Genomic DNA, 20,707 nt, shown 5'->3' on the forward strand with positions numbered 1-20,707 from the left:
CTAAACATGAGTGCCGCGCGATGTGTTAAAAGGCTCCGATTCTGAAAGGAGGTGATTGCAGAGATCTGCCACCTGCTTCGCCGAGATCTGCGGCCAAAGCTCAGGTGCAGGACGTCTCTGTCGGTGGAAGTGAAGGTGACGGTGGCATTGAACTTCTATGCCACCGGCTCCTTCCAATACGCTGCTGGGGACATAGCAAACATCTCCCAGTACGGCGCACATCGCTGCATCCGCCAGGTGACCGAAGCACTGTTCAGAAGGAGAAGCCAATTCATCTCCTTCCCCATGGCGCTGGAGAGCCAGCATCAGCGCGCATTGGGATTTTCCAGACTCGGGGAATTCCCCTTGGTGCAGGGCGCCATTGACTGTACGCATGTGGCTTTGCGGGCCCCTCTGGAGCATGGCGAGCAGTATCGCAACAGGAAGGGCTACCATTCTCTGAATGTGCAGCTGGTGTGTGACCACAAGCAGCGCATCATGGCAGTCAATGCCAGCTTCCCAGGCAGCAGCCACGATGCCTTTATCCTGCGGCAGAGTACTGTGCATGACATGTTCCAGGCACAGCCTCCCCCAAGAGGATGGCTACTCGGGGACAAAGGCTATCCTTTGTGCACCTGGCTCATGACCCCACTCTGCGCGCCCAGGACCGCTGCTGAAGAGGCCTACAACGAGAGCCATCAAACCACCCGCAACATCATCGAGCAAACTATTGGGGTCCTCAAGCAGCGGTTCCGCTGCCTTGATCGCTCCGGAGGAGCTCTCCAGTATTCGCCGGACCGGGTCTCCCAATTTGTGGTGGTTTGCTGCATGCTACACAACCTGGCTATCCGCAGGACTCAGGCACTGCCACCTGACGTTGGACCAGCACCTCAGGAGGAGGAGCAGGAGGAGCATGAGGAGGAGGAGGAGGAGGAGCAGGAGTACGTTCCCAGGAGGGAGCGACCAGGGCCAAGGGCCGCACGACGCCACCTTATTACACGGTACTTCTAAGCCCCCTGTCAGGGAATGGCCAGGGGCCATGAGGGAAGATGAATGCAGCCGCTCCGCAAGCCCTCAGCCGGCGAAGCCAACAAACACTAAGAAGAACAACCATGGAGACTGCATGAATAAAGATAATTATTTATTACACAAAAATGAAAAGCCCTTCCCACATGAATCCCCAAAAACAATAAACGGGCCCCACAAAAAGCCCAACAAACGACTCACTCCCACAAACTGGGGAGGAGTCACTCCACATTTCTTCAAACCGGGCCTCAACGTCAGCCTAACGCAAAAAATAAGCCCTCCAACAACACAACCATGGGCAAAATAAAGATGGCCACCGCCATATAAAAGGAAAGCTGGCCACACCCTCTACTGAGTGGCCCGCGAGGGCGAGACCTTGCCCAGCCTTTTGCCTCCCCTGCCCGGCCTGCTGCTCCTTCGCAAGCTCTGCCCAGTGGCTGCTGCGAGGCTGGGGGAAGGCGCCTGAGGCTCAGATGCCCTTCCGCCAGATGCCGCTGGGGGGCGGCCTACACAGCGTTTGGGCCTCGAGGGGCCATCTGCTGAGTGGCGCACCTGAGCCTGGCCACCATCAGCTGCAGCCGCTTGCCCTTGACGCCCCAGTGGGGGAATGGCGGCGACGGATGGCGCGGTGGCATAGTGGTTAGCACTGTTGCCTCACAGCGCCAGGGACCCGGGTTCGAATCCGGCCTCGGGCGACTGTCTGTGTGGAGTTTGCACATTCTCCCCGTGTTTGCGTGGGTTTCCTCCAGGTGCTCCGGTTTCCTCCCACAGTCCAAAGATGTGCGAGTTAGGTTGATTGACTATGATAAATTGACCTTTAGTGTTAGGGGGATTAAATACGTGGGGTTACGGGGATAGGGTGGGATATGTGTTGGTGTAGGGGTTACGGGGATTGGGTGGGATATGTGTCGGTGCAGGCTCGATGGGCCGAAATGGCCTCTATCTGCACTGTGGGGTTTCTGTGATTCTGTGATTTCTGTGAATGTGGGCCAGCTGGCGTCTGGGATGCGCTGGCTGGTGCTGTGGCGCGGTGGCACTCGGCCGGGCCCGCACTGCAGGATCCGCAACAATCAGCCGAGGGGCGGCTTGCTGGGATGGTCCAGCGCGGCGGCTGCCCTGGCGATGCCTGCCTGAGACAGCGCGTGTGGCAGCAGTGAGTGCCCCTGTTGTCCTGGTGTGTGCCCGCATCACATCCGCCAGGGTCTTGACGGCATCAGTCAGCATGCCGCCACTCGCGGCAGTTGCTGCCCCGAACTCGCGCACACTGGTCGCCAGCGACTCGATGGCCTCAGGCATGCGCCCCACCACGCTCATGAGCTCCGTGTGGCGCCGGTCCGAATCCTCGGCCATCTTATCCAGCTTCCGCACCTCCTCCGAGGTGAAGGTGTCCGGACTGGAGTCGCGACTCTCCCGCTGGGGAGGAGGGGGCCGAACTAGGGGACCCTTGCCACGTTGGTGGCGGCGAGTGTGCCGATCAGCAGCACTCCCCTCTGATCCTTGCCCCCTTTGGGGGGAAGGCCGCGGGCCACGCGCACGGCTCCTGGGTGGCTGGACGCCACTGGTCCCAGAAGCTGCATTGCCCTGCGACAGTTCCTCCAGGCACTCGTCCAGTGAGGAGGTGTCAAGCATTTCCTCCTCTTCTGCGGGACGTGACTGTTCCCCCGATGGTCCGGCTTGCTCCTCCTCCTCCTCCTGCTCGGAGGTGCTGTCACTGGCAGCTTCAGGGTCCTGGTCGTCACCAGCTGAAAGCAGGAATGCAGAAGAGTAGCTTCAGAGTGAGGAGACGGCGTCAGCGAGGGAGTTAGGACTGGTGGCATTCAGCGCATTGGTGGGACAGTGGCAAAGGAGGTAGCTCGGATGGGCCAGTGCGACGCGACAGGGCCAAAAGGCGAGGTCCTTACCATTGCCGGGCAGTGGAGGGTCGGCTACTCCGCACGCTGTGGGGACGAGCACACAGGCTCCCATGAGCACACACACGCGCTCCTCCAGCCGAGTGAGCTTCTGCAGCTTGGCGCGGCCACCCCTGGCACGGGCCTGGCGATTAAAGGCTACTTTAGCCTGCAAGAGAAAGGACGGGCTGTAAGTGCGCAGTGTAGCCCTGATGTAGTGTGCACTGCCTCCCATGGTGGAATAGCTTGGCCAGAGTGAAGCCCTGATGTAGTGTGCACTGCCTCCCATGGTGGAATAGCTTGGACAGAGTGAAGCCCTGATGTAGTGTGCACAGCCTCCCATGGTGGAATAGCTTGGCCAGAGTGAAGAGTGCCGAATGGCCAATTGATGCTCATGACTGTCCCAATGCTGCTGGCTGAGGGCTGGCCAATAGGACTTTCAGCTCCCTTTGCCCATCATGTCAGGTGTACATGCAAGAATGAGGAGGAGACTGGAAAGGGTACTCACCCTGACAATCCTGGTCAGGTCGTTGTATTTTTTACGACATTGTTTGTGGGTCCTGGGGGCATCGCCGGTGAACGTCACCCTCTGGGCGATCTGCTTCCAGGCTTTGGTGTAGTCATGGTGGGTTGGATCCCTCCCACTCTCTGGGAACAAGATCTTGCGCCTCACCTCCAGAGCTGTGACCATTATGTCCAGATCACCCTCTGAGAAGCGCAGGGCACGCTGACGGGCCTTCTCTGGCGTTGCCATGACTCCCTGGGGCTGAGCAGCAGTGTTGAGGCCTCTTTGCAAGGCTGCAGTGTGCAGGGCGTGGCAGCAGACCAATTCGTCCCTTCCCCCTTTAAGAGCTGGTCGGCGCCACGGGGTCTGCTGTCAGTCCAAAAATGACCGCACCCGCGCTGCGCCCCGCCTGGGCGCTATCCCTCTGGACCGCCGGCTTAGCGCCTAAAAATAGTAGTGGAACGCCTCTTTTAGCGCTCCACCAACCTCTTAGGGCGAAGCCACTGAATTTCTGGCAACGGGGCGCTACTTTGGGGCGGGCGCTAACTTCGGGCGGGCGCTAAGGTTAGCGCCCCAAAACTGCCTATACTGAAAATCTAGCCCACTGTCCATAAATGGACCAGCAAAATCAATGTGTACCCTTTGTCATGGAGATGAGGGCCACTCCCATGGATGTAGAGGGGCTTGTGGTGGGGTGTTTTGGACCTTCTGGCATCCTGTACAGCTCTTGGTCATCTCTTCGATTTCTCTATCGATTCCCGGCCACCACACAAACGCTCTGGCTAAGTTCTTCATTTTTACCCCACCCAGATGACCCTCATGAAGCTCATTGAGCACTCTATCCTTCAATTTGGGTGGAATTACTACTCTGGATCCACACATCAAGGTTCCTCGGCACACTGACAGCTGTTCTCTTCTCGGCGAGAATGCTGGCAACAGTGGTTCGCCATGTGCTGGCCATCCCTTCACCGTTAAATCATAGACCCTGGAGAGTGTCGGGTCATTTCGTGTTTCCTTTTCTATGTTTGCATTCGTCACAGGTAGACATTCGACTATGGTCGAGTGGAATATCTCCACAGGATCCACTGCAGGTGCTTCTTCCACCGTCGGCAACGGTAGGTGCGACAATCCATCAGCATTCCCATGCTGTTTAGTTCCTTTGTACTCGATGTCATATTGGTGTGCCCCTAGGAAAAGGGACCATCTCTGTAGCCGTTGTGCTGTCATTATCGGGACGCCCTTCTGAGGGTTGAAAATGGAGACAAGAGGTTGATGATCAGTTAGTAGAGTAAATTTCTGTCCGTGCAGGTAGTGATTGAACTTCTTCACCCCCCACACCAGGCTGAGGGCCTCTCTGTCAATCTGGGCGTAGTTACGCTCGGCTGAAGTTAACGAGCGTGACGCAAAAGCTATCGGCCTCTCTGAACCATCAAGGAATTTATGTGACAGTACTGCTCCAATGCCGTAGGCAGACGCATCACACGCCAGTCTTATCGGTAGTGATGGGTTGTAGTGAGCCAATACTTCTCTTGAAGTGATCAGGTCTTTACACTTCTGAAAGGCCCGCTTACATTCATCGCTCCATTTCCATGCTACTCCAGTTTGTAGTAGGGCGTTCAGTGGGTGCAGAATTGTGGACAAATTCGGCAAAAACTTATGGTAGTAATTCACCAATCCGAGGAATGACCTCAGTTGCGACACATTTTCGGGCGCTGGAGCCTTAACTACCGCTTCAATTTTGTCAGGGGACTTTTGTAACCCCTCTTCATTAATCACGTGGTCACAATACGATATCTGTTTCTTAAAAAACTCGCACTTGGGGCGATTGGCTCGTAGCCCATGTTCTCTTAGTCTAGTGAGCACCTGCTCTAGGTTGGCAAGGTGTTCACTGTCATTTTCACCTGTCACTAGGATGTCGTCCAAGTAACACTGAGTCCCCGGAATCCCTTGCAGGACTTGTTCCATTGCTCTTTGCCATATCGCCGGAGCTGATGCTACTCCGAATACCAGTCGATTATACTGGTAAAGACCTTTGTGAGTGTTTATCGTGAGATATTTCCGAGAGGATTCTTCAACCTCCATCTGCAAATATGCTTGTGCTAGGTCAATTTTTGTAAAACGCTTCCCTCCAGATAGTGAGGCGAAAATATCTTCTATCCTCGGGAGAGGATACTGTACTGCGTGAAGGACTGGGTTCACAGTCACCTTGAAGTCCCCACAGATGCAAACCTTCCTTGGCTCCTCAGACTTATTGTTTAACGTTTTCTTCATGACAGGAACGATGGGTGTCACCCACTTGCTCCAGTCTACCTTAGATAACACGCCTGCATTCTCCAGATTCTCCAGCTCTGCCTCGATGGCTGGGCGAATTGCATATGGTACCGGTCTTGCTTTGAAAAACTTGGGAATTGCATTCTCTTCTATTTTTATCGAGGCGGTTACGCCTTTAAGAGTTCCCAGTTCTTGTTGAAATACCTCTTTAGCGTTAGCTAAGATTTTTGACAATCGTCCAGGTGTGACGTCGTCATCCTTTTTACCAGCCACAGTCAGTGCCTGAATGGAGTGCCAGTCTAAACTTATCTTTCTGATCCATTCACGTCCCAATAACGGTGGTCCACCATCTTGCAGTATGTACAGATACAATTTCTGTATTTCGTTGCCGTTGTATTCGACAGGCACCCTTATTTTCCCTCTGGGGTATACTTTCTGCCCCGTATATGTCTTCAAGACAATGGATGTGTCTTTCAAGGGTATGTGTGAGAATAGCCGCTCGTAGTCTCGTCGATTCATGACGGTCAGGGCTGATCCTGTATCCAATTCCATTTTGACTTGGGACCCTGCTATCGTGAGGGTGACCCAAATGGTTCGGTGATCCTCTTTTGCGATTATGTTGTGTAGTTTGAGACAGCTTAGTCTCTTGTTCCCGGATTCACTATCGGTCTTCTGGTCTTCGGAACTACTGTCCGTCATCTTTTGTACATTCCTGTACTGTTCCTTAGTAGCCTTTTTGTTGTCGTTAGTCTTCTTCCCGGACCTGCAAACTCGTGCAATGTGTCCCATCTTTCCGCATTGCCTGCATGTTTTGTCCTTGGACCAGCAGTCCTTCTGGTCATGGGTTGTTCTGCCGCAGCGATAACATTTTTCAAATCCCCGTGTCATTTCATGGGTGCCGTATTCCTGTGGCTTTTGCTGTATTTCCGCAGCTCCCCTTGCTGCTGCTTCGTATGATACTGCCACGCTGAAAGCCTTATTTAGCGTCAGCTCTTTCTCTGAGAGTAACCTCTTCTGGGTTCCTTCACTCAGGAGTCCACAGACAAATTTGTCCCGTAGGGTATCTGCCAGTCCTGCTCCGAACTGGCAGTGCTTTGATAGCTTGTGTAGTTCCGTAAGGTAATCAGCATTGCTCTCATCTTTATGCTGATTTCTCTTGTGGAATTTAAATCTTTCTGTTATCAGCAGCGGTGTAGGATTTAGGTGTTCCTGTAGGATATCAACAATTTCGTTAAAACTCTTCGCCATCGGTTTGACTGGAGTGATCAGGTTCCGCAATAGGCCGTACGTTCTTGCGCCCATTAAGTTTAGTAGTACCGATGCCTTTTTCTCATCGGCTACTTCATTTGCCTTGCAACATACTTCGACTCTTTCCACATACGTGGTCCAGTCTTCTATTGCATTATCGAAGGCAGTGATATTGCCAGTCTTCGGCATGTTGGAGATCTAAGATGGCGCCTCCCGCGCTTCGCCTCCTTCCCCGATTGAACAAAATGGCGCCTCCCGCGCTTTGCCTTCTTCCCCGCTGGATTAAGATGGCGCCTCCCGCGCTTTCTGTCTTTTCCGCTGCTGCTAGCGCTGTTGCTGGCGTTTTTAAGCCTTGATGGCGACGCCCTAAGGTCTTCGCGCACTTCCCCCTGCGCTGCTGCCAACGCCGCTCTCCACGGTCCCCGTGGCAAACTGCAGCTCCTCGCGGCTTTCTGCGCTTCTAATTCCTTTTATTTTAAGTACTGTTCCCATCGTCAGAGCAGACCCTATGGGACACTTTCCTCCCTCTTCTCGGGTCTGTATGCTGCCCGGCTTTGTAGCACCAGCCGCGCCCTGTGTGCTCCACCCTCTCTCTCTCTTTCCTCTTCCCGACAACGCTGCTCGGCCCTGTTGAAAAGCCGCCCGATCGAGCTCTAGCCCGCCGCAGCCCAGGAAGGATCAGTGTACTACCTGCTACCAGCCCGATTAGCTGGAACACCATAGACTGGATAACCAAGCCCAGCTCTCAACAGCCTCTCCTGCAAATCTTCGAATTCGATGAATCAGAGGCGGTTGCCCACGGTCGATGCCCGTTTCTTCTGTTTGTTTTTTTTTCTTTTTGGATTTCTTCCTTCTGGCCTCGACCTCTAACAACTTCGCTGCAGGGATGGATCCCCGTGAGGTGGTGCAGAACTGTAGGTAAGTTCGGATCTGTTCGTCGCCAGTGTAACGTCCGTGTGTAATTGAGAGACGGACTGCAGGAGTTGGTTATAACAGGTGTTTACTGAATGGAGGCAAAACTGGAACTACTATACAAGGTTACTGCACAGGCTTATATACAGAGGTGGTCACTACAGGGGCTGCAGAATATAGTTCCTTCTTCAAGGTACATACACTACACTTTTGGCAGGTGCTTGTGATGCAGATTCCTTCAGGCCAAATATCTTTTCCTGGACACAGTGTTTATTCTTTCACCTTCTGCCTCCTGTGCCTGCTGCACCAGGCGCTACGTGCTTCTTGGCAAGCAGGGTGCCGTCAATCCCATAAAGTGTGCTCTTCTTCTCCCTAGCTCCTTGCTCCAGCGCTTCCACCATTTCGTCAGTAAACGTGGCTTTCCTTTGTCTGTAATATTCCATCCTTCATGAATATCGTTGAGTCTTAATTGCCCCAGCTTCCAGCATGATTCCAGCTGTTTAAATGGCTCATTACTGAAGTTCGTACAGATAGTCTAGATTATTTATTCTGCTGCTTTATTGGATGGCCCGCTGAGTGCGCATGTTACTGCAGCTCCAGGAAAACCGTAAAATGGGGAATTAACTATCGTGCTTGGGAGCTCTTAGAAAATTAAACAATGTTCAGTTAACCCCTCAATAGTGCTGAAATAGCCATTTCTAAGCTTAAATCTTAATAGACATTTAAGTACGTCTTCTGTATCTTCTCTGGCTATGAAAGGCATTAGTCGGCAGAGGATGATGATTCCATACTGTTTAAAATCTCTCCACCCTCCTCCACACTTCATACACATACACAGCTAGTGCCTCTCCACCCACCGCACCTCCAACCATGTACACAGCTAGTGCCTCTCCACCCACCCCACCTCCAACCATGTACACAGCTAGTGCCTCTCCACCCACCCCACCTCCAACCATGTACACAGCTAGTGCCTCTCCCCCCACTCCACCTCCAACCATGTACACAGCTAGTGCCTCTCCACCCACCGTACCTCCAACCATGTACACAGCTAGTGCCTCTCCACCCACCCCACCTCCAACCATGTACACAGCTAGTGCCTCTCCACCCACCCCATCTCCAACCATGTACACAGCTAATGCCTCTCCACCCACCGCACCTCCAACCATGTACACAGCTAGTGCCTCTCCACCCACCCCACCTCCAACCATGTACACAGCTAGTGCCTCTCCACCCACCGCACCTCCAACCATGTACACAGCTAGTGCCTCTCCACCCACCCCACCTCCAACCATGTACACAGCTAGTGCCTCTCCACCCACCCCACCTCCAACCATGTACACAGCTAGTGCCTCTCCACCCACCCCACCTCCAACCATGTACACAGCTAGTGCCTCTCCACCCACCGCACCTCCAACCATGTACACAGCTAGTGCCTCTCCACCCACCCCACCTCCAACCATGTACACAGCTAGTGCCTCTCCACCCACCCCACCTCCAACCATGTACACAGCTAGTGCCTCTCCACCCACCCCACCTCCAACCATGTACACAGCTAGTGCCTCTCCACCCACCCCACCTCCAACCATGTACACAGCTAGTGCCTCTCCATGCCCCCCCCCTTGACTGTCCATACACATACACACATAGTGTTGGTACAGGTTTGGTTTGATTAGGCCTTAATGGAGAAACACAGGTGAATGATCAAGGTCCATAGTGCAGCTTGAAAGGTTAGGAGATAATTTGAAGGGACTGAGTGACACGAAGTTTGAGTTTTAAATACCTACTGTTTATAGGAGGAAGGGAGGCAAGAATATACCCATTTTTAGGACAAAAAAAATCCAACAGTTCTGAAAAAGAATGGATTAGAATGGGATATGCGATTTTTGCTCAGTGAGGGTGTAGGGAAGAGTAAGGCAAGTAGGATGGTGTAGTTGATGTTTAGGAAGAACAAGACAGAGAAACACTGACCATAGTAATAAAGATAAAATAGAGCAAAGTGAGAGAGGGAAAGGTTGAGACAGATAGAGGTTGGAGACTAGAGGTGAGAGAGGAATTGCTTTCTTGTATTCATGTACTCTGTCCAGCATTGTACAAGAGGTGCTGGAGGAGCCTCGCCAAATATGGGACTAACCTTCAATTCCTTGATAGGCTTGGGCTTTATAGACTTAGGAGCTGTTGACAAAGAAAAGACAGGGCTTCATTTATAGAGTCTTTTAGACACATCCCAAAGCACCCCTGGAGCCTATGAATTACTTTGAACTGCAATATCTGTTGCTACATAAGCAAAAATGGCAGCCATTTTATCCAAGATCTACAAACAACAGCAACATAGGGAAGCACGGTGGCATAGTGGTTAGCACTGTTGCCTCACAGCGCCAGGGACCAGGGTTCAAATCCGGCCTCGGGTGACTGTCTGTGTGGAGTTTGCACATTCTCCCCGTGTTTGCGTGGGTTTTCTCCGGGTGCTCCGGTTTCCTCCCACAGTCCAAAGATGTGCGGGGTTAGGTTGATTGGCTATGATAAAAATTGACCCTTAGTGTTAGGGGGATTAAATACGTGGGGTTATGGGGATAGGGTGGGATATGTGTTGATGTAGGGGTTACGGGGATCGGGTGGGATATGTGTCGGTGCAGGCTCGATGGGCCGAAATGGCCTCTATCTGCACTGTGGGGTTTCTGTGATTTCTGTGAACATTATCGACCAGTTAGTTTGTATTTGGTGATGTTAGTTGAAGGAGAAATGTTGGCCAGGACACTGGGAGAATATAAGAAAATAAGGAAAGAGTTTAGAGTGGGGCAAGGGAAGCTAAGAAGGAGTATGAGGAAAACATTTCAAAAAGCATCAAAATGAACAGTAAAGTATTTTACAAGTGCATCAGTAAAAAGAGGGCTGTTAAAGTGATGTGGGACCCCTGAGAGGAGAGGCTTGTCAATTTGTAAATTAGGATCAAAAAATGGCAGAACTATTTAATAAGTACTTTGCACTGATCTACTAAAGAGATGGATGTTGGAGGTGAATCTTGAAGTAACTGAAAGAAAGCTGGGTAAAAGGAAAATTTCAGATAAGTTAGTTAGGCTAAAGACAAAGCACCAAGGCCTGATGGGATAAATCCTGAGGGAGGTGAAGGAGGAAATTGCTGAATCCCTAGAAATTATATTTTATGGCTTTATTGAGTGTGGCTGTGAGCCAGAGGACTGGAGAGTGGCCACTACTGTATCCAATTAAAAAAAATGAGACAGAGCCAATCTGATTAATTATAGGACAGTTAGTTTAACATCTGTGGTTGGGAAAATTGCAGAGTCTCACAGGATGAAATTACCACCACGGCCCGGATTTTGTGGTAAAAATAATGGTGAGACTATCAGTGCTCACTGTTATTAACGAGTAAATCAGATAGCAACTTTAGGCGAATGTACCTGTGCAGTTAAACTCGGAAATCAGGAAGCTGCTGTCCGAGTTGCCCTGCTCCTTCAGAAGCTTCGCTATAACAGTATCTCGCCGAGAGACTCACCATTCAAATACATGGAAGGGCATGAAGTTGAGGTACTTACCCACTAGATACCCATTAAACTCACCAGAAAAAGTTAGGGCTTGTCCATTCCAGTGTAAGTGAATTTTTAACGGTGTAATAAGTCTTAATTACTGCCAAACAATCTATCTGGCACTGAAAATTAACTTTTACAAGTGAGGAATCTCATTCCTCCAGATTTCTATTATTGTTGGAGATTTAAAAAAATTAAAAAATGTAAAAAAAATTTTACTTTTTCTTTCTGTCTCTTTTATCTCACTCTTAATCCCATCTTTCTCTCCCTCTCTTTATTTTGATTTCTGTACATGATTTGGCATTGAATTAACTATTCTAACTTACACTTCCTGGTTGAGACACTGCATGCCTCAGTATGGATTCTTCAATCTGATTGGTTAAGGAGTTGCTTGCCTTGTTCACACAGGTCCCAGACCCCTGTAGAGGGCGCTGTGCCGAAATGGTTTTCTAATCACAGCAAGTTCCAGTGCAAAAGCCCATAGAAAGTCTGTGGGCAAGTGTAAGTGTAATGAACGGCTAGCGCCGTACGTTTGCAGTTGATGGCAAAACCCGGGCCATTGTATCTAGATAAAGAGAAAATAGTAGAAGGATTTCAAAATGGACGATTATGCTTCACAAACCTCACCTTCACCTAACTGTTATAAAACAACTTAATCAAATTGGTCAAACAATTTTTTCTAATTTCCTTAAGTTTCCTAGCCAGCTGACAACTAAAAAATATAATTTATAACATGACACATTAAAAACTTAAATAATTCACTAAAAATATTTAAACTTACGCATAAAATTGCCTAAGTATTGTTGGAAAACACAGAGGCCCACCCTTTCTAAAGGAATGTGGGCTTCAAACTTGCTCCCAGTGCCCCCTGGGAGTCTCTCAGATGCTCAAACTCCTGAGATTTGCAATATTATCACTTGCATGTAAATTGTGTGTGTGTGTGTGTGGGGTGGGGGGAAGGTGGAGGAGGGGGTGGAGTGAAGTGGGATAGGTGGATGAAGAGGGGAATTAAAGTATCTTCTGGGCAAGTCTTGTGCCAGCAGGGACTGGTAATTTGGTTTTACAAGTGGTGGATAGTGTAACTTATTTAAGTACCAGTGATTTTGAAATTACCAATAAGAACACAAATGGATATAAATTCAAAATCATGGATATTAGGTGATGTTCAAAATATGAATCTTGGAATACTTTGCTTCAGTGTTATAGTAAAAGGGACAAATAAGAATTGGGGTTTTACAAACGTATACAAAATTGTGAAGGGTAAGTATGATTTATCAAGAACCTAACTTTTTAAAATAATATCTTTTTTTAAAAGGGTGAAATGGGTCCAAAAGGAGAATCTGGAGCCCCTGGACACAGAGGACCTGTTGGTAGACCTGGAAAGAGAGGAAAATCTGTAAGAGTATTTTTCCCTTCTATTACATTCTTTTCTATTTTCCTATTAGATTTTGCATTGTTTGTTCAGGGTTTATTGTTGTGTGAGTAGTTAACAAATACCAGGATACAGACAGATATCATCAAACAAACATGGCAAACAGATTCTCCTAAACAGCCTAATATGGTTTACTTGAAAAGTATCTGCATGGAACGCTCCCACCCCACTCTCCCCATGGCTTAATGGGTAAAGGCACCATTTGGTGTAACATGAAGCCATGTAAAACAGATGGCCCAAGGTTCCATTCCTTGTTTGGTCTAGGTTATCTGATCCTAGATGGACATGATAGTTGGTCTCAGCCCCTGGGTTATGCTATGTCCATTAAACACCCAGGCTGGAATTCTCTGTACCTGGCCAGGTCAGGTGCGGGTGGTCGTTGTGGCGGGTTGCGACCCCGTTCTTCATTCCATCCCGCTCCTGAGGTCGACTTTCCATTAATGGCGCCTATTAAGCCCACCCTGCGCATTACCCGGCCCTATTAAATGGTATGGTTCTGATGATGTCAGCAATAATGCATCTTCAGCCGAGATATTTAAAGGAGCCATGGACACAGTGCATTTAAAGGCTCATCTAGGATAGTGCAGGCACTGCACTGCACCATTGGAGTGTTGCAAAGAGTGGCAAACATGACTACACAGAGGCAGTGGGCTGCACCCAGGTTCTCAGATGACTCCCTACATATGCTTGTGGAGGGAGTCAGAGCATGCGGGGAGGTCCTCTTCCCTTCAGATGGGCGGAAGAGACCTCCCCAGCAGACCAAAGGAGCCTGGCTTCAAATAGCAGAGGAGGTCAACAGCAGGGATGTTGTCAGGAGAACCTGAGTGCAGTGCCGCAAATGTTTCAATGATCTCATTAGATCAGGAAAGGTGAGTGCAAAGCCACACTCAATTCTACCCCATTGCCCCCCTACCCCTCAGTCAGAGCCCCAGATGCCTCCTCGCGTCACGATGGCAGAGTCTGCCCCTGCCCAATCGCAGGAGGAGCAGACTTTGGCGGAGCCATCACAGGCTCCAAAACCCAGAGGATGTCTGCCAAAAGTGTCTATGCAGTCACAACAGAGAAGTGAGCATGCTGCCTCTACCTCTGCTGAAGCCACGAGTAGCATCTCCTCGAAGCGTGTGGAAGAGAAAGATGAAACACAAGTAGATGCACAAGGGTAGCCACTTGGGTGTTTTAATAAATGCTTCAGTAAAGTTTCCATTACTGTGATGTTACAGCTAAAAATATTTATTTTCACCACTTTCATGGACAAATTTGTGTGCAACTTTGGAAGTGGCTTAGTGAGTTGCAGTGAATGGTGAGACATAACGGTACCTCCAGCAATGGTGGTCAATGTGAAAGGAAGGGCTTGGTCATTGTAGGGATCCTTTATGGTGTTGCTGTGGGCTGGTGCGAACCTAGCGCAGCATGTGGCAGCCATATGGTTGCAATGCGTGAAGTTAAGTAAATCTGGATATGATGAGGCCATCCCTGGCCTCCCGGGCAGCAATGTGCTCAGTGCTGCTGGGATCTGGACTGCAGCTTCCTCCTGCTCCTCCTCCTCCACATCTTCTAGCTGATCCCTGTAATGTCCGTATGTAATTGAGACACGGACTGCAGAAGTTGGTTATAACAGGTGTTTACTGAATGGAGACAAAACTGGAACTACTATACAAAGTTACTACACAGGCTTATATACAGGGGTGGTCACTACTGGTACTGCAGCATACAGGGGCTGCAGAATATAGTTCCTTCTTCAAGGTACATACACTACAATTCCTCCCCTTTTAGCTAAACAGCACATAACATTCGATTAATAATTAAATAACATATTTACAATTACAGTTGCTATATACATTAGCTGAAGTTAATCAATTAGAAATTCAGTCTTTGAGGAGGCTTCCTGATCCTGTCCGGATAACGCCTCTTTGGGGTATCAGGTTCTTCTGGCAAAGTTGATTCGGGATCAACGTCGTTGTTTGGTTCGTCTGCTTCCAATATCACCGATTCTGAGGTAGATGCAATTGGTACTTCGGTTTCATCACCAGGTGTATAGGATCGTGGTGTAGATTTGACGTTTTCCAGTGACTCCAGAATCTGGTCAGCATGGTGTCTTACAATGCTCTCTCCAATGTCCACGGTATACATTAGAGGTCCTTGCCGTGTGCAGATCGTTCCTGGCTGCCATTTCTCTGTGCGGTAGTCCCGGGCCAAAACTGGTTGACCTATCTTGAAACTCCTGGTTGGCCTTTCATTCATATTCTGAAACTGCCTGTTCTCCACATCTCTTCTGATGTTTGGCTTAACCAAATCCAAGTGGCATCTTAGTCTTCGATTGAAGAACATCATGGCTGGAGTTTGGTTGGTAACCGCATGTGTCGCATTCCGGTAGGCAAACAAGATGTTATCCACCTTGTGTTGTAGGGGTATGTCTTCATTACACATTGCCTTGATAGCCTTCTTGAATGTTTGAACGAACCTCTCAGCCAATCCATTGGTGGCTGGATGATATGGGGCGGATGTGTAATGCTTAACACCATTGTTCTTTAAGAACCTCCGGAACTCTTCAGACACAAACTGTGGTCCATTGTCAGAGCAAATCTGTTCAGGCAGCCCATTTCTGGCGAATATGGTTCATAAGACTGTGATAGTTTTTTCTGTGGTGGTTGAGGACATTTTTATTACCTCTGGCCACTTTGAATGTGCATCCACCGCAATTAAAAACATCGAGTCCATAAATGGACCAGCAAAATTAATGTGTACCCTTTGCCATGGAGATGAGGGCCACTCCCATGGATGTAGAGGGGCTTGTGGTGGGGCGTTTTGGACCTTCTGGCATCCTGTACAGCTCTTGGTCATCTCTTCGATTTCTCTATCGATTCCCGGCCACCACACAAACGCTCTGGCTAAGTTCTTCATTTTTACCTCTCCCAGATGACCCTCATGAAGCTCATTGAGCACTCTATCCTTCAATTTGGGTGGAATTACTACTCTGGATCCACACATCAAGGTTCCTCTGCACACTGACAGCTGTTCTCTTCTCGGCGAGAATGCTGGCAACAGTGGTTCGCCATGTGCTGGCCATCCCTTCACCGTTAAATCATAGACCCTGGAGAGTGTCGGGTCATTTCGTGTTTCCTTTTCTATGCTTGCATTCATCACAGGTAGACATTCGACTATGGTCGAGTGGAATATCTCCACAGGATCCACTGCAGGTGCTTCTTCCACCGTCGGCAACGGTAGGCGCGATAATCCATCAGCATTCCCATGCTGTTTAGTTCCTTTGTACTCGATGTCATATTGGTGTGCCCCTAGGAAAAGGGACCACCTCTGTAGCCGTTGTGCTGTCATTATCGGGACGCCCTTCTTAGGGTTGAAAATGGAGACAAGAGGTTGATGATCAGTTAGTAGAGTAAATTTCTGTCTGTGCAGGTAGTGATTGAACTTCTTCACCCCCCACACCAGGCTGAGGGCCTCTCTGTTAATCTGGGTGTAGTTATGCTCGGCTGAAGTTAACGAGCGTGACGCAAAAGCTATCGGCCTCTCTGAACCATCAAGGAATTTATGTGACAGTACCGCTCCAACGCCGTAGGGAGACGCATCACACGCCAGTCTTATCGGTAGTGATGGGTTGTAGTGAGCCAATACTTCTCTTGAAGTGATCAGGCCTTTACACTTCTGAAAGGCCCGCTTACATTCATCGCTCCATTTCCATGCTACTCCAGTTTGTAGCAGGGCGTTCAGTGGGTGCAGAATTGTGGACAAATTCGGCAAAAACTTATGGTAGCAATTCACCAGTCCGAGGAATGACCTCAGTTGCGACACATTTTCAGGCGCTGGAGCCTTAACTACCACTTCAATTTTGTCAGGGGACTTATGTAACACCTCTTCATCAATCACGTGGCCACAATACGATATTTGTTTCTTAAAAAACTCGCACTTGGGGCGATTGGCTCGTAGCCCATGTTCTCTTAGTCTAGTGAGCACCTGCTCTAGGTTGGCAAGGTGTTCACTGTCATTTTCACCTGTCACTAGGATGTCGTCCAAGTAACACTGAGTCCCCGGAATCCCTTGCAGGACTTGTTCCATCGCTCTTTGCCATATAGCCGGAGCTGATGCTACTCCGAATACCAGTCGATTATACTGGTAAAGACCTTTGTGAGTGTTTATCGTGAGATATTTCCTAGAGGATTCTTCAACCTCCATCTGCAAATATGCTTGCGCTAGGTCAATTTTTGTAAAACATTTCCCTCCAGATAGTGAGGCGAAAATATCTTCTATCCTCGGAAGAGGATACTGTACTGTGTGAAGGACTGGGTTCACAGTCACCTTGAAGTCCCCACAGATGCGAACCTTCCTTGGCTCCTCACAGCGCCAGGGACCCGGGTTCAAATCCGGCCTCGGGTGACTGTGTGGAGTTTGCACATTCTCCCCGTGTTTGCGTGGGTTTTCTCCGGGTGCTCCGGTTTCCTCCCACAGTCCAAAGATGTGCGGTGTTAGGTTGGTTGGCTATGATAAAAATTGACCCTTAGTGTTAGGGGGATTAAATACGTGGGGTTACGGGGATAGGGTGGGATATATGTTGGTGTAGTGGTTACAGGGATCGGGTGGGATATGTGTCGGTGCAGGCTCGATGGGCTGAAATGGCCTCTATCTGTACTGTGAGGTTTCTGTGATTTCTGTGATTTCTGTGATTTCTGTGATTATTGTTTAACGTTTTCTTCATGAAAGGAACGATGGGTGTCGCCCACTCGCTCCAGTCTACCTTTGATAACACGCCTGCATTCTCCAGATTCTCCAGGTCTGCCTCGACGGCTGGGCGAATTTCATACGGTACCGGTCTTGCTTTGAAAAACTTGGGAATTGCATTCTCTTCTATTTTTACCGAGGCGGTTACGCCTTTAAGAGTTCCCAGTCCTTGTTGAAATACCTCTTTGGCGTTAGCTAAGATTTTTGACAATCGCCCAGGTGTGACGTCGTCATCCTTTTTACCAGCCACAGTCAATGCCTGAATGGAGTGCCAGTCTAAACTTATCTTTCTGATCCATTCACGTCCCAATAACGGTGGTCCGCCATCTTGCCGTATGTACAGATACAATTTCTGTATTTCCTTGCCGTTGTATTCGACAGGCACCCTTATTTTCCTGTGGGGTATACTTTCTGCCCCGTATATGTCTTCAAGACAATGGATGTGTCTTTCAAGGGTATGTGTGAGAATAGCCGCTCGTAGTCTCGTCAATTCATGACGGTCAGGGCTGATCCTGTATCCAATTCCATTTTGACTTGGGACCCTGCTATCGTGAGGGTGACCCAAATGGTTCGGTGATCCTCTTTTGCGATTACGTTGTGTAGTTTGAGACAGCTTAGTCTCTTGTTCCCGGATTCACTATCGCTCTTCTGGTCTTTGGAACTACTGTCTGTCATCTTTTGTACTTTCCTGTACTTTTCCTTAGTAGTCTTTTTGTTGTCGTTAGTCTTCTTCCCGGACCTGCAAACTCGTGCAATGTGTCCCATCTTTCCGCATTGACTGCATGTTTTGTCCTTGAACCAGCAGTCCTTCTGGTCCTGGGTTGTTCTGCCGCAGCGATAACATTTTTCAAATCCCTGTGTCATTTCATGGGTGCCGTATTCCTGTGGCTTTTGCTGTATTGCCGCAGCTCCCCTTGCTGCTGCTTCGTACGATACTGCCACGCTGAAAGCCTTATCTAGCGTCAGCTCTTTCTCTGAGAGTAACCTCTTCTGGGTTCCTTCACTCAGGAGTCCACAGACAAATTTGTCCCGTAGGGTATCTGCCAGTCCTGCTCCGAACTGGCAGTGCTTTGATAGCTTGCGTAGTTCCGTAAGGTAATCAGCATTGCTCTCATCTTTATGCTGATTTCTCTTGTGGAATTTAAATCTTTCTGCTATCAGCAGCAGTGTAGGATTTAGGTGTTCCTGTAGGATATCAACAATTTCGTTAAAACTCTTCTCCACCGGTTTGACTGGAGTGATCAGGTTCCGCAATAGGCCGTACGTTCTTGCGCCCATTAAGTTTAGTAGTACCAATGCCTTTTTCTCATCGGCTACTTCATTTGCCTTGCAATATACTTTGACTCTTTCCACATACGTGGTCCAGTCTTCTATTTCATTATCGAAGGCAGTGATATTGCCAGTCTTCGGCATCTTGGAGATCTAAGATGGCGCCTCCCGCGCTTTGCCTTCTTCCCCGATTGAACAAAATGGCGCCTCCCGCGCTTTGCCTTCTTTTCCGCTGCTGCCAACGCTGTTGCTGGCGTTTTTATGCCTTGATGGCGACGCCCTATGGTCTTCGCGCGCTTCCCCCCGCGCTGCTGCCAACACCGCTCTCCGCCGTCCCCGTGGCAAACTGCAGCTCCTCGCGGCTTTCTGCGCTTCTAATTTCTTTTTCTTTTATTTTAATTACTGTTCCTGTCGTCAGAGCAGACCCTATGGGACACTTTCCTCCCTCTTCTTGGGTCTGTACGCTGCCCGGCTTCATAGCACCGGCCGCGCCCTGTGTGCTCCACCCTCTCTCTCTCTCTCTCCTCTTCCCGACAACGCTGCTCGGCCCCGTTGAAAAGCCACCCGATCGAGCTCTAGCCTGCCGCAGCCCAGGAAGGAACAGTGTACTACCTGCCACCAGCCCGATTAGCTGGAACACCATAGACTGGAGAACCAAGCCCCGCTCTCGACAGCCTCTCCTGCAAATCTTCGAATTCGATGAATCAGAGGGGGATTGCCCACGGTCGACGCCCGTTTCTTCTGTTTGTTTTTTTTTTCTTTTTGGATTTCTTCCTTCTGGCTTCGACCTCTAATAACTTCGCTTCAGGGATGGATCCCCGTGAGGTGGTGCAGAACTGTAGGTAAGTTCGGATCTGTTCGTCGCCAATGTAATGTCCGTGTGTAATTGAGACACGGACTGCAGAAGTTGGTTATAACAGGTGTTTACTGAATGGAGACAAAACTGGAACTACTATACAAAGTTACTACACAGGCTTATATACAGGGGTGGTCACTACTGGTACTGCAGTATACAGGGGCTGCAGAATATAGTTCCTTCTTCAAGGTACATACACTACAATCCCCTCCTCCTAAGAGGCTGCGTGCTCAGAGCCTTGCCCCTCATGCAGCGCTAATCCACGCTGCTGCGCTATGTTGTGCAGGGCACAGCAGACCACAACAATTCTGGAGACCCTGGCTGGTGCGTACTGAAGGGCTCCTCCAGATCTTTCAAGGCATCTGAAGCGCATTTTCAGCATGCCTATTGTCTGCTCTATGACACATCTGATGGACATGTGGCTTTCATTATATCTCTCCTGGGCCTCAGTACTTGGCCTCCTCAAGGGTGTCATGAGCCACATCTTCAGTGCATAGCCCTTGTCTCCAAGCAGCCAGTCGGAAAGTCTGTTTGGAGGAGCAAAAGGCTGAGGGAGGGTGTACTGGTGCAGGACAAAAGAGTCATGGCAGCTGCCAGGGAATTTGGCACACACATGCATGATGATCTTCCTATGGTTGCAGACCAGCTGCACATTGAGGGAGTGGAAGCCCTTGTGGTTGAAAAAGACTCCTGGGTGATGATGGGGTGCACTGATGGCCACATGTGTGTAGTCAATGATGCCCTGCACCTGTGCGAAGCCAGCCAAAGTGGCAAAGCTGAACGCCCGCTCAGTAACACTGACTTCATCAGTGGCAAAGGTAATATAATTGGCTGACTTGTCAAACAGGACATTGGTGACCTCTGTGATACATCTGTGGCAGCCGACTACAAGATGCTTCGAATGTCTACTGCAGAACCCTGGAAGGAGCCTGAGGCAAAGAAGTTGAGGGCACTGGTGACTTTGACAGCCACTGGTAAGGCGTGTCCACCCACTCCTCTGAGCTGTAGGTCTTGCTCCAAATGTCTGCGATAGCCTGAGCTTCCTTT

At 49.5% G+C, this 20,707-nt stretch overlaps 1 protein-coding gene across 2 annotated transcripts in view; it reads left to right on the forward strand.

Moving 5' to 3' along the window:
• The window catches only part of colq (collagen-like tail subunit (single strand of homotrimer) of asymmetric acetylcholinesterase), a 223,836-nt gene that overhangs the window by 143,718 nt on the left and 59,411 nt on the right, over window positions 1-20,707 (forward strand). For both annotated transcript variants that reach the window (XM_085988586.1, XM_085988587.1), the window contains one exon: window positions 12,688-12,768. In XM_085988586.1, the coding sequence (XP_085844712.1) occupies window positions 12,688-12,768 (81 nt within the window). The remainder of the gene's footprint in view (window positions 1-12,687; window positions 12,769-20,707) is intronic.

This window comes from Somniosus microcephalus, chromosome 5 (genome assembly GCF_052327205.1).
Source record: "Somniosus microcephalus isolate GS21.2 chromosome 5, FLI_Smic_1.0, whole genome shotgun sequence".
Classification (NCBI taxonomy): domain Eukaryota; kingdom Metazoa; phylum Chordata; class Chondrichthyes; order Squaliformes; family Somniosidae; genus Somniosus; species Somniosus microcephalus.